This window comes from Gigantopelta aegis, chromosome 9 (assembly GCF_016097555.1).
Source record: "Gigantopelta aegis isolate Gae_Host chromosome 9, Gae_host_genome, whole genome shotgun sequence".
In the NCBI taxonomy this organism is placed as follows: Eukaryota; Metazoa; Mollusca; class Gastropoda; order Neomphalida; family Peltospiridae; genus Gigantopelta; species Gigantopelta aegis.
Window position 1 is genome coordinate 38,091,445 of NC_054707.1, and position 14,683 is coordinate 38,106,127.

Below are 14,683 nucleotides of genomic sequence, written 5' to 3' on the forward strand. Positions count from 1 at the left end.
GACTGTTTATGTTTTATAAACACATATTCAGTACACTGTCTAGGTTTTTAAAAACAGATTCAGTAGGCTGTCTTGTTCTTTTTATAAACACAGATTCAGCAGACTGTTTAGGTTTTATTAACACAGATTCAGTAGACTGTCGGTTTTATAAACAAAAATTCAGTAGACTGTCTATGTATTATAAACACAGATTCAGTAGACTGTTTATGTTTTATAAACACAGATTCAGTAGACTGTCGGTTTTATAAACAAAAATTCAGTAGACTGTCTAGGTATTAGAAACACAGATTCAGTAGACTGTTTATGTTTTATAAACACAGATTCAGTAGACTATCTCGGTTTTATACTAACATATTCAGTAGACTGTCTAGGTTTTATTAACACAGATTCAGTAGACAGTCTAGGTTTTATAGACACAAATTCAGTAGACTGTCTAGGTATTATAGACACAGATTCAGTAGACTGTTTATGTTTTATAAACACAGATTCATTAGACTGTCTAGGTTTTATAAACACAGATTCAGTGGACTGTCTAGGTTTTGTACTAAGATATTCGGTAGACTGTCTATGTTTCATAAACACAGATTCAGTAGACTGTGTAGGTTTTATAAACACAGATTCAGTAGACTGTCTAGGTTTTATAAACACAGATTCAGTAGACTGTCAAGGTTTTATACTAACATATTCAGTAGACTATCTAGGTTTTATAAACACAAATTCAGTAGACTGTCTAGGTATTATAAACACAGATTCAGTAGACTGTTTATGTTTTATAAACACAGATTCAGTAGACTGTCTAGGTTTTATAGCAACATATTCAGTAGACTGTCTAGGTTTGATAAACACAGATTCAGTAGACTGTGTAGGTTTTTTAAACATAGATTAAGTAGACTGTCTAGGTTTTACAAACACAGATTTAGTAGACTGTCTAGGTTTTATACTAACATATTCAGTAGACTGTCTAGGTTTTACAAACTCATATTCAGTAGGCTGTCTTGTTCTTCTTACAAATACCGATTCAGTAGATCGTCTAGGTTTTATAAACACATATTCAGTAGGCTGTCTTGTTCTTCTTACAAATACCGATTCAGTAGACTGTATAGGTTTTATAAACACAGATTCAGTGGACTGTCTAGGTTTTATACTAAGATATTCGGTAGACTGTCTAGGTTTCATAAACACAGATTCAGTAGACTGTGTAGGTTTTATAAACACAGATTCAGTAGACTGTCTAGGTTTTATAAACACAGATTCAGTAGACTGTCAAGGTTTTATACTAACATATTCAGTAGGCTGTCTAGGTTTCATAAACACAAATTCAGTAGACTGTCTAGGTATTATAAACACAGATTCAGTAGACTGTTTATGTTTTATAAACACAGATTCAGTAGACTGTCTAGGTTTTATAGTAACATATTCAGTAGACTGTCTAGGTTTGATAAACACAGATTCAGTAGACTGTGTAGGTTTTTTAAACATAGATTAAGTAGACTGTCTAGGTTTTATAAACACAGATTCAGTAGACTCTCTAGGTTTTATAAACACAAATTCAGTAGGCTGTCTTGTTCTTTTTATAAAACACAGATTCAGTAGGCTGTCTTGTTCTTTTTTATAAACACAGATTTAGTAGACTGTCTAGGTTTTATACTAACATATTCAGTAGACTGTCTAGGTTTTATTAACACAGATTCAGTAGACAGTCTATGTTTTATAAACACAACTTCAGTAGACTGTCTAGGTATTATAGACACAGATTCAGTAGACTAGGTTTTATAAACACATATTCAGTAGACTGTCTATGTTGTATAAACAGGGATTCAGTAGACTGTCTAGGTTTCATAAACACAAATCGAGTACACTCTCTTGTTCTTTTTATAAAATATAGATTCAGTAGGCTGTCTTGTTCTTCTTATAAACACAGATTCAGTAGACTGTCTAGGTTTTATAAACACAAATTCAGTAGACTGTCTAGGTATTATAAACACAGATTCTGTAGACTGTCTATATTTTATAAACACAGATTCAGTAGGTTGTCTAGGTTTTATAAATACATATTCAGTAGACTGTCTATGTTGTATACTAACATATCCAATATATTGTCTAGGATTTATAAGCACATATTCAATAGACTCTAGGCTTTATAAACACAGATTCAGTAGGTTGTCTAGGTTGTATTAACACAGATTCCGTAGATGATCTAGATTTTATAAACATACATTCAGTAGACTGTCTAGGTTTTATAGACACAGGTTCAGTAGGCTATCTATGTTTTATACCAACAGATTCAGTAGACTGTCTAGGTTTTATACTAACAGATTTAGTATGCTGTTTAGGTTTTATACTAACATATTCAGTAGACTTTAGGTTTTATAGACACAGATTCAGTAGATTATCTAGGTTTTATACTAACAGATTCAGTAGGTTGTCTAGGTTTTCCAGGACGACTGTTGGTTTGAGTCCATGTTGAGTTTGTTTGTTTTATAAACACAGATTCAGTAGGTTGCCTAGGTTGTCTAGGTGTTCCAGGCAGACAGGGGGCGACTGTTGGTTTGAGTCCCTGTTGAGTTTTGTTTGTTTTGTATCATATAGTTTTGTGGTGACTGTGAAGGAAAATCTGCCAGCTGGTACCCACGTCCAAGATATCAGTGCGGCGAACTACACAGGCTACGTCTCACATGATATGATCTCTTCTGGTCTGTTTTCACTTGACAGATCCACGGTGAGCATAACACGTGCTAATATGACACCTTCAAAAACCACTCAGAACACACGTTAATATGACGCCTTCAAAAAGCATAGAGAACACATGTTAATATGACACCTTCAAAAACCACAGAGAACACATGGTAATATGACTCCTTCAAATACCACACATAACACACATTATTACGACACCTTCAAAAAACCACAGAGAACACACGTTAATATGAAACACACAGAACACACATACTAATAAGACACCTTCACAAACCACAATGAACACACGTTAATAAGACACGTTCATAAACCACAAAGAATACACGTTAATATGACACCTTCAAAACACACAGAACACAGGTCATTATGACACCTTCGAAAGCCACACTCAACACACATGTTAATATGTCACCTTCAAAAACCAGAGAGAACACACATGTTAATATGAAACCTTAGAAAACCACAGAGACCACACATGCTAATATGACACTTCAATAACCACAGAGAACACATGTTATTATGACACCTTCAACAACCACAGAGAACACACATGTTATTATAACACCTTCAAAAGACACAGACAACACACATATTAATAAGACACCATCAAAAACCACACAGAACACACATGATAATATGACACTTCAAAAAATACAGAGAACACACGTATTATTATAACACCTTCAAAAAGCATAGATAACACAGATATTAATATGGCACCATCAAAAGCCACACAGAACACACATGTTAATAAGACACCTTTAAAAACACAGAAAACACATATGTTAATGAGACACCTTCAAAAACTACAGATAACACACACATTATTATGACACCTTGAAAAACCACAGATAACACACATGCTAATATGACACATTCAAAAACCATACAGAACACAATATTAATATGACACCTTCAAAAACACAAAGAACACACATGTTAATATAAAACCTTCACAAACCACGGAGATATCGCATGTTAGAATAGCATCTTCAAACACCATAGAAAACATACATGCTAATATAACACCTTCAAAAACCACAGAGAACAAACATGCTAATATGACACCTACAAAAATGACAGAGAACACATGCTATTATGACAGTTTCAAAAACCAAGAGAACAACCTTGTTAATATGACAGGTTTGCAGCTTTATGTTGTGGAGGCAAGAAAGGACAATCCCCATTAGGGTAGAACTGTACAAAACCGATATTTATGTTGTGGTGGCAAGAAAGGACAATCCCCATTCGGGTAGAATGGGACAAATCCGATATTTATATTGTGGTGGCAAGAAAGGACAATCCCCATTCGGGTAGAATGGGACAAAACCAATATTCTACGCCATTGACTGCTTATTTCTTTATTCTATAATATGGGGATGGTCGGTTGAGTGCTCGCTTGAGGTTCTTGCATTGCAGGATCGAACCACATTTATGGATCTATTCAACTAATTGGGTTTTTTCTCGTTCCAACCAGTGCATCACACACACACACACACACACACACACACACACGCACGCACAAACTGTCGTTTGAAAATGTACATTTGGCTTGTCTTAAAGGGAGTCATTACCACACAAAAGAAACTTGATTGGGAAACTATTCCAAGGATCTATAGAAGAAGTGTGTATTTCATCCAGGCGACTAAAGAGGGAGAGGACCAGTGTTTTCTCGATGTAAGTATTACTAAACATTCGGAAGTCTTAAACTGGTTTCTTTAAGTACTTGGTTCGAATCGCGGTACTGACCTGCACCCAGACTGAGTATTAATGACTCAGTATGTGACTGACCACTGACCACACCTCTCTGACAGACTCCACCCAGACTGAGTATTAATGACTCAGTACGTGACTGACCACTGACCACACCTCTCTGACAGACTTCACCCAGACTGAGTATTAATGACCCAGTACGTGTCTGACCACACTTCTCTGACAGACTCCACCCAGACTGAGTATTAATGACTCAGTACGTGACTGACCACTGACCACACCTCTCTGACAGACTCCACCCAGACTGAGTATTAATGACCCAGTACGTGACTGACCACTGACCACTCCTCTCTGACAGACTCCACCCAGACTGAGTATTAATGACTCAGTACGTGACTGACCACTGACCACACCTCTCTGACAGACTCCACCCAGACTGAGTATTAATGACCCAGTACGTGACTGACCACTGACCACTCCTCTCTGACAGACTCCACCCAGACTGAGTATTAATGACCCAGTACGTGACTAACCACTGACCACACCTCTCTGACAGACTCCACCCAGACTGAGTATTAAAGACTCAGTACGTGACTGACCACTGACCACACCTCTCTGACAGACTCCACCCAGACTGAGTATTAATGACCCAGTACGTGACTGACCACTGACCACTCCTCTCTGACAGACTCCACCCAGACTGGGTATTAATGACCCAGTACGTGACTGACCACTGACCACACCTCTCTGACAGACTCCACCCAGACTGAGTATTAATGACTCAGTACGTGACTGACCACTGACCACACCTCTCTGACAGACTCCACCCAGACTGAGTATTAATGACCCAGTACGTGACTGACCACTGACCACTCCTCTCTGACAGACTCCACCCAGACTGAGTATTAATGACCCAGTACGTGACTGACCACTGACCACTCCTCTCTGACAGACTCCACCCAGACTGAGTATTAATGACCCAGTACGTGACTGACCACTGACCACTCCTCTCTGACAGACTCCACCCAGACTGGGTATTAATGACTCAGTACGTGACTGACCACTGACCACTCCTCTCTGACAGACTCCACCCAGACTGAGTATTAAAGACTCAGTACGTGACTGACCACTGACCACACCTCTCTGACAGACTCCACCCAGACTGAGTATTAATGACTCAGTATGTGACAGACCACTGACCACACCTCTCTGACAGACTCCACCCAGACCGAGTATTAATGACTCCGTATGTGACTGACCACTGACCACACCTCTCTGACAGACTCCACCCAGACTGAGTATTAATGACCCAGTACGTGACTGACCACTGACCACACCTCTCTGACAGACTTCACCCAGACTGAGTATTAATGACCCAGTACGTGTCTGACCACACTTCTCTGACAGACTCCACCCAGACTGAGTATTAATGACTCAGTACGTGACTGACCACTGACCACACCTCTCTGACAGACTCCACCCAGACTGAGTATTAATGACCCAGTACGTGACTGACCACTGACCACTCCCCTCTGACAGACTCCACCCAGACTGAGTATTAATGACCCAGTACGTGACTGACCACTGACCACACCCCTCTGACAGACTCCACCCAGACTAAGTATTAATGACCCAGTACGTGACTGACCACTGACCACACCTCTCTGACAGACTCCACCCAGACTGAGTATTAAAGACTCAGTACGTGACTGCCCACTGACCACACCTCTCTGACAGACTCCACCCAGACTGAGTATTAATGACCCAGTACGTGACTGACCACTGACCACTCCTTTCTGACAGACTCCACCCAGACTGAGTATTAATGACCCAGTACGTGACTGACCACTGACCACACCTCTCTGACAGACTCCGCCCAGACTGAGTATTAATGACCCAGTATGTGACTGACCACTGACCACACCTCTCTGACAGACTTCACCCAGACTGAGTATTAATGACCCAGTACGTGACTGACCACTGACCACACCCCTCTGACAGACTCCACCCAGACTGAGTATTAATGACCCAGTACGTGACTTACCACTGACCACACCTCTCTGACAGACTCCACCCAGACTGAGTATTAATGACCCAGTACGTGGCTGACCACTGACCACACATCTCTGACAGACTCCACCCAGACTGAGTATTAATGACCCAGTACGTGACTTACCACTGACCACAGCTCTCTGACAGACTCCACCCAGACTGAATATTAATGACCCAGTACGTGACTGACCACTGCTCATACCTCTCTAACAGACAATTAACTAGCCACTGGGATCCACGCTGGACTCACAAAATTAGTAACATTTTCGTGAATTAGTCAGAGAAGTCAGAACATCTACTATGGGCACACGATATTCGAATTATCATGATCATGAACCGGTGGCTTAAATTTTAAGATAACCATTACACCCACTGTTCTGGACAAACAGTCCAAATAGCTGAGGTATATGTCTAGAAGAGCGTGCTTGAACCTTAATTGAACATAATCACATGAATTGAGTAACAATGATATATCTCTCTCCAGCCCTTACCCCAACCTTCACAATTTAATGTTCATGAGGGTTTTGGGTTGTTTTTTTCCTACTTTCAGAACTTTGGTTCCTTGGTAATAACAGTTGAGGACGTGAACGACAACCGTCCGACGTTCAATCATAGTCTGTATAGTGGAACAGTGGAGGAGAACTCCCACACAGGCGCACAGATCTACTTTAATGTGAGTCTGGGGCTTTTGTACGTAACGAGCTTCGTGGGAAAAGTTAAAGCTCCAGAAAAACAAAATAAAAATCCTAAACCGTCCTTTGCAAATATAGCGAACCCGACAGCTATGATTATTGTATAATTAAATGTCGGTTACATTTATCACAGTTTGAAGTATGTCCGTTTATCGGTGAACATATAAATAACGTTGTAATGGAACGTCATATTTAATGGCGTCACTTTGTATTCTTACTTTGTTTTATATAAGAATTGTTTCTAATTTTTTAGGAATTTATCGATGTATAAAAGTCGCGATTTTATACTACATTTGTGACTTTTATACATCGATAAATTCCTAAAAAATGAGAAACAATTCTTATAATTACAAACAGTACAAGAAGTGTACCTTAAAACACTCAAAAATAATTTCGTTCGTTCTTACCGTCAACCATGTTCTGTAAATAAGCGTAGGAATACATGTATACATACTATTGGATGTTTTTTTTTTTTTTTTAACAGAATAAAAACAAATAAAACATATATTGTAAAAAAAAAAAGTTATAACATGAATATCTCATCCAGTTTCCCTTATTTTTTTAATCGAGAAAACAGGTCACTTCCTTGTTCTATTTTTAAAACGACCACCGAACTGGGTCATTGGGCTTCTCGCCCATCCAGCTAAAAATAGTTCCAATCGATCTTGGTCTTCCGTGATGACGTATTTTTATGAGGTTTATGGAAGGATAACACTTGGTTTTTTAGTGACGTCAGCCAATCAGAATACAGTAAATCGTATAAATTCGGAAAGTTTGTAATTATATAGAGGAAAATCCCCGAGTGTCTTGTGGGGTGGGAGGGAGCAATGACATGTGGTGAAAGGCTACAAACGTTCCCGGAGAGATTGCTCCAACGTAAAAAAAAGAAAAAAAGAAAAAGAGCACAATTTAGGGGGCCCTACCGCCTTAGATCCGTCACTGATTAATATATAGTTATGAAATATATAGATCTACAGAAACCATAAATGTAATATTCGGTGAAAAGTAATATTTTCATTGTATTATAGCTACAGTGCTGATGAAACAATGTCCTGTCGTTGAGTGTAAGTTAAAGGTGCCTTGTCAAACTTGCAATATTGGAGGTTTCCGCCAAAAATATTTATTAATCTTTGCTTTGAAATATAAAGTTTATACCCTCAGCTATATGTCTATAAAAATTATACCCAAATAATTCCATTTACTAGTAAACGAAATGTTTATTGGGAAATCGTATGTGTGTAACACATATTTACTAGTGACGTCACTGTTTTATGAGTATACATTCAACACACTAAGTGTTTATTCATAATTATTTGCTGGCAGCTGACAAAGAAACAAAAATGCTATATTTAGAGACAAATTATTCTGAAACACCTGTTGTCGTCCAATACAGTACAATAGGCTATTTTTGAGTTAACTATGGAAAGAGTATGCGTGGGATCGAATATTTTGTAGTTATTTACTACATAGAGAATACTACATAAGTGGCCGTTAGATACCATTTATTTTACAACGAGTTGTTTTAAAATGTATGTAACGATCGAAAGCAAGTTGGATACTTTTTTTTATTACCTACGAGGTACAGCATAACGAGGGTCATATTTATCGTACGATTTCCCTCGTATGTCATAACTAAATCGTATGTCCTCTTGACATTGTCGTTTAACGATTGGCTGTTGTAAGAGTACATTTCTTTTTGATTGGCTGACACGACATTCCACAGATACTACTTTCTTCATTAATACATTTTTATTCCGAGTGTAAGCTGATCGCATGCCGTAATGACAAATACGTGTTTTTAATTAATTTAATAAAACATTAATTGATTATGTATGATAACTTGTATTATATTACGATGTAGTTGTGACACATCAAACACTTAATTATGAATATAACGTTCACAACTGTTAGAAATCTATACTAAGGTCGACGAGTCACATTTCGCACCCTTGTTTTGGCTTCGTACATAATAAATGTAGCATATCTTACCGTAATTTCACTTGAAAACCATATTTAGTAAAAGTGACAATGTTTTAATCACAAGATTTTCTTCAAACACATTCAGGTGCGTTAATAATGTTCAAAAAAAAGAAGAAAAATTCAATAGCAATTTTGCACTGGAATTTTTCCAGCATTCCCAATTTATAGTTATTGTAAGGAGATGCAAAGTGACGTCATTGGAATACTGACGTCATTCAAATTCAAACTAATTATTTCAATTACTGTGTATTTGTTTGCTTTTTAGTATGCACATGCTTTACAATTTACAGCTGTTGATACATGTGTACTCTTTACTTATGGGCGTATAAATATCACGTAACTTTGGTTTTCAAGACATCAATGAACAAACATTACTCCGCCGTTAAGGAAACGTTAGTTTGTAAACAATGACTGGAATGTTCATTTAGCAAGACAGTTCTACGGTAATAAACAGAATATTACATTCGTGTCCATGACAGACGATGTTTACGACACGAGTGCCTAAATTATCGCATTTCCCTCGCTCTCGCTCGGGAAATATGATAATTTAGGCACTCGTGTCGTAAACATCGTCTGTCATGGACACTCATATAATATCCTCTATAAACGAGTTGTAAGATAAATGGTATCTAACGGACACGAATGTATTATTCTATTTCTTACATATCCTCAACAATCAGGTGTTAAGCACATTTTAACATCTTTTTCTACTAAAAGTTATTTACATCCCTTTCTCTTGTAACTAACTTACGCGTCAAAGAATAGTCATTGTCAGGTTAACTATACGTCACAGTGTAATCGATTTCGACCGTGCTGTTATTCCATTGGATGTATGCAATTGGTGACCTGTTCCTCACCAAGGAGCAGCCAGTCATATGTTTCGAAATTGTTAATAAGCGTACATATGTTAACAAGTATGCGTTATAAAAAATAACGAATGGTGTTCTCATCAACGGGTTTGTAAGACAAATGTAAAACTAAAATATTGTAGTTTTAACTTTAACATAGGACCTTTAAATTTCGATTCATGTTTTCTTTTTGTGGGGTTTTAGTGTGTATCGCTTTGTTATGCATGTTTACACAGCAGTATTATTAAATAATTGTTAATTTAATAATTAAATAAAGATAATTTATTTCTAAAAAGTCCATGGTGAAGTAAATTTTCTGGAAAAGTTCTTATGGGACAAATATATGATGGTGTTACGTGTTTTCGAGACGATAAGCGAAATATATTAACAAAAAGGCGAAATACATTGTCAAAAATTAAGATGTATATATAAATGTACCATTTGATATTTTGTTTTCTAATACGACTTTTATGTCAACTCACAATGCTTCAAAATATGTTTTTCACACATCACGAATTAACATAAAAATCGTATTCGAAAAAAAAAATAGCCTCTATATATTATTGGAATGTCAAGAGAAAATCATAGGTCACCGGACAATTTTTTTTATCCACATTCCATAAAATGTATAGGTGTATGAAACACTATGACGTTTCTTTTCATCCGTGTCCTGAAAAAATCACCCATGCGTCATATCCATTAACCCTGTGAATTTTAACAGCTTCTATACTGCACCAAAGAACACACAAGCATATATCTTTGGTATTAAAATGAACTTTAAACGCATTGCTCACACTCATCCACACATTACTCACACTCATTCACACTCATTCGCACAGTACTCACATTCATTCACACATTACTCACACTCATTCACACATTACTCACACCCATCCACACATTCCTCACACTCATCCACAAATTCCTCACACTCATTCGTACACTACTCACACTCATTCACACATTGCTCACACTAATTCGATCATTACCACATTCCTCACACTTATTCACACATTGCTCACACTCATTCACGTATTACTCACACTCATTCAAGCATTACTCACACTCAGTCACACATTTCTCACACTCATTCACACATTGCACACGGTCACACATTCCTCACACTCAGTCACACATTACTCAGACTCATTTACACATTACTCACACTCAGTCATACATTTCTCACACTCAGTCACACATTACTCACACTCATTTACACGTTACTCACACTCAGTCACACATTTCTTACACTGAGTCACACATTACACACACTCAGTCACACATTACTCACTCATTTACACATTACTCACACTCACTCACGTAGTGCTCACACTCATTCAAACATTACTCACACTCATTCACACATTGCACACGGTCACACATTCCTCACACTCAGTCACACATTACTCACTCTCATTCACACATTACTCACACTCATTTACACGTTACTCATCTCATTCTCGCATTGCTCACACTCATTCACACATTACACTCGATCACACATTACTCACACTCATTCACACATTGCTCACACTCATCACACATTACTCACTCTCATTTACACATTACTCATTCACATTCACACATTATTCACACTCAGTCACACATTACTCACACTCATTCAAACATTACTCACACTCAGTCACACATTACTCCCACTCATTTACACATTACTCACTCTCATTCATACACTACTCACACTCATTCACGCATTGCTCACACTCATTATCATTCAAACATTACTCACACTCAGTCACACATTACTCACACTGATTCAAACATTACTCACACTCAGTCACACATTACTCACACTCGGTCACACATTGCACACGGTCACACATTCCTCACACTCAGTCACACATTACTCAGACTCATTTACACATTACTCACACTCAGTCATACATTTCTCACACTCAGTCACACATTTCACATGGTCACACATTCCTCACACTCAGTCACACATTACACACTCTCATTCACACATTACTCACACTCATTTACACGTTACTCATCTCATTCTCGCATTGCTCACACTCATTCACACATTACTCGCACTCAGTCACACATTACTCACATTCGTTCATACATTACACACAGTCACACATTACTCGCACTCGGTCACTCATTGCTTACACTTATTCACACATTACTCACTCTCATTTACACATTACTCACATATTCATACACTACTCACACTCATTCACACATTACACTCGGTCACACATTAGTGACAGTCATTCACATATTAGTGACAGTCAATCACACATTACTCACACTCAGTCACATATTACTCAGACTCGTTCAAACATTACTCACACTCAGTCACACATTACACTCGGCCACACATTACTCACACTCACTTACACATTATTCACACTGATTCACACATTACTCACACTCGGTCACACATTACTCACACTCATTTACACATTACTCACACTCATTTACACATTACTCACACTCATTTACACATTACTCACTCTCATTCATACATTACTCACACTCCTTCACACATTACTCACACTCATTTACACATTACTCACACTCATTTACACATTACTCACACTCATTTACACATTACTCACACTCATTTACACATTACTCACACTCATTTACACATTACTCACTCTCATTCATACATTACTCACACTCATTCACACATTGCTCACACTCATTCACAGATTACTCACTCATTTACACATTGCTCACACTCATTCACAGATTACTCACTCATTTACACATTGCTCACACTCATTCACAGATTACTCACTCTCATTTACACATTACTCATACTCATTCATACACTACTCACATTCATTCACACATTACACTCGGTCACACATTAGTGACAGTCATTCACATATTAGTGACAGTCAATCACACGTTACTCACATTCAGTCACACATTACCGACAATCATTCACACATTACTGACACTCAGTCACACATTACTCACACTCGTTCACACATTACACACGGTCACATATTACTCTCACTCATTCAAACATTACTCACACTCAGTCACACATTACTCACATTCAGTCACACATTACTCACTCTCATTCACACATTACTCACACTCATTTACACATTACTCACCTCATTCTCTCATTGATCACACTCATTCACACATTACACTCGGTCACATATTACTGACAGTCATTTACACATTACTCACATTCATTCACACATTACTCTCGGTCACACATTACTTACACTAAGTCACACATTATTAACTCTCATTTACACATTACTCATTCACACATTACTCACTCTCATTTACACATTACTCACTCTCATTTACACATTACTCATTCACATTCACACATTACACTCGGTTGCACATTACTCACACTCACTTACAGATTATTCACACTCATTCACACATTACTCACATTCGGTCACACATTCCTCACACTCATTAACATATTACTCACATCCAGTCACACATCACTCACACTCAGTCACACATTACTCACACTCTGTCACTCATTACTCACACTCAGTCACTCATTACTCACATCATATTCCAAGTTATTGACATTGCATACAACATTAAACAGTGTTCGAGATTAAAAATGTGGGGCAGTATCCCAGTTGGATACTAAAATATCAAAAGCTGGTATCCCACCTGATAATTTAGCATCCCACTTAAATGAAATTCATAAATAACATCTGACAAACGTCGACGACACTGTTACTTAACTTCACTAGAAAATGACGACTTTCATTGTTTCAGCGAAAAATAAAAACGCAGGATTAAAAAAGAAAAGAAAAACAGTATATGGTATCCTGGTGGGATACTGGGTTATTGAAGTCTGGTATCCAAAATTAAATTCTGATATCCCTGGGATATCGGGATACCGTTAATCTCGAACACTGTCATTACAAACATTACTCTAGTAGTGAAATAAATTTGGTCTACAATACATAATGTTCCCTTATTTCTTTATATTAATTCACAAAAATCAGGGATCACCTAGTGCAATAACACATTAATTAACTAAAATCAGGGATCAACTAGTGCAGTAATATATTAACTAAAATAAGGGATCAACTAGTGCAATAATACATTAACTAAAATCAGGAATCAACTATTTCAATAATAAATTGATTAAAATCAGGGATCAACTAGTGCAATAATATATTTACTAAAATCAGGGATCAACTAGTGCAATAATATATTAACTAAAATCAGGGATCAACTAGTGCAATAATATATTAACTAAAATCAGGGATCAACTAGTACAATAATATGTTGACCAAAATCAGGAATCAACTAGTTCAATAATATATTTATTAAAGTCAAGGATCAACTAGTTTAATAATATATTGATTAAAATCAAGGATCAACTAGTTCAATAATATGTTGATTAAAGCGAAGGATCAACTAGTTTAATGATATATTAACTAAAATCAGGAATCAACTAGTTCAACAATATATTAACTAAAATCAGGGAACAACTAGTTCAATAATATATTAACTAAAATCAGGGATCAACTAGTTCAATAATATATTAACTAAAATCAGGGAACAACTAGTGCAATAATATATTAACTAAAATCAGGGATCAACTAGTGCAATAATATGTTGACTAAAACCAGGAATCAACTAGTTCAATAATATATTTATCAAAGTCAAGGATCAACTAGTTCAATAATATATTGATTAAAATCAAGAATCAACTAGTTCAATAATATG

General features: G+C 37.1%; 1 protein-coding gene across 1 annotated transcript in view; it reads left to right on the top strand.

Annotated features, from left to right (window-relative positions):
• The window catches only part of LOC121381567, a 91,904-nt gene that overhangs the window by 14,740 nt on the left and 62,481 nt on the right, over nucleotides 1-14,683 (top strand). Inside the window, exons 5-7 of the mRNA XM_041510899.1 lie at nucleotides 2,590-2,719; nucleotides 4,261-4,374; nucleotides 7,013-7,135. Coding sequence (XP_041366833.1) covers nucleotides 2,590-2,719; nucleotides 4,261-4,374; nucleotides 7,013-7,135 — 367 coding nt within the window. The remainder of the gene's footprint in view (nucleotides 1-2,589; nucleotides 2,720-4,260; nucleotides 4,375-7,012; nucleotides 7,136-14,683) is intronic.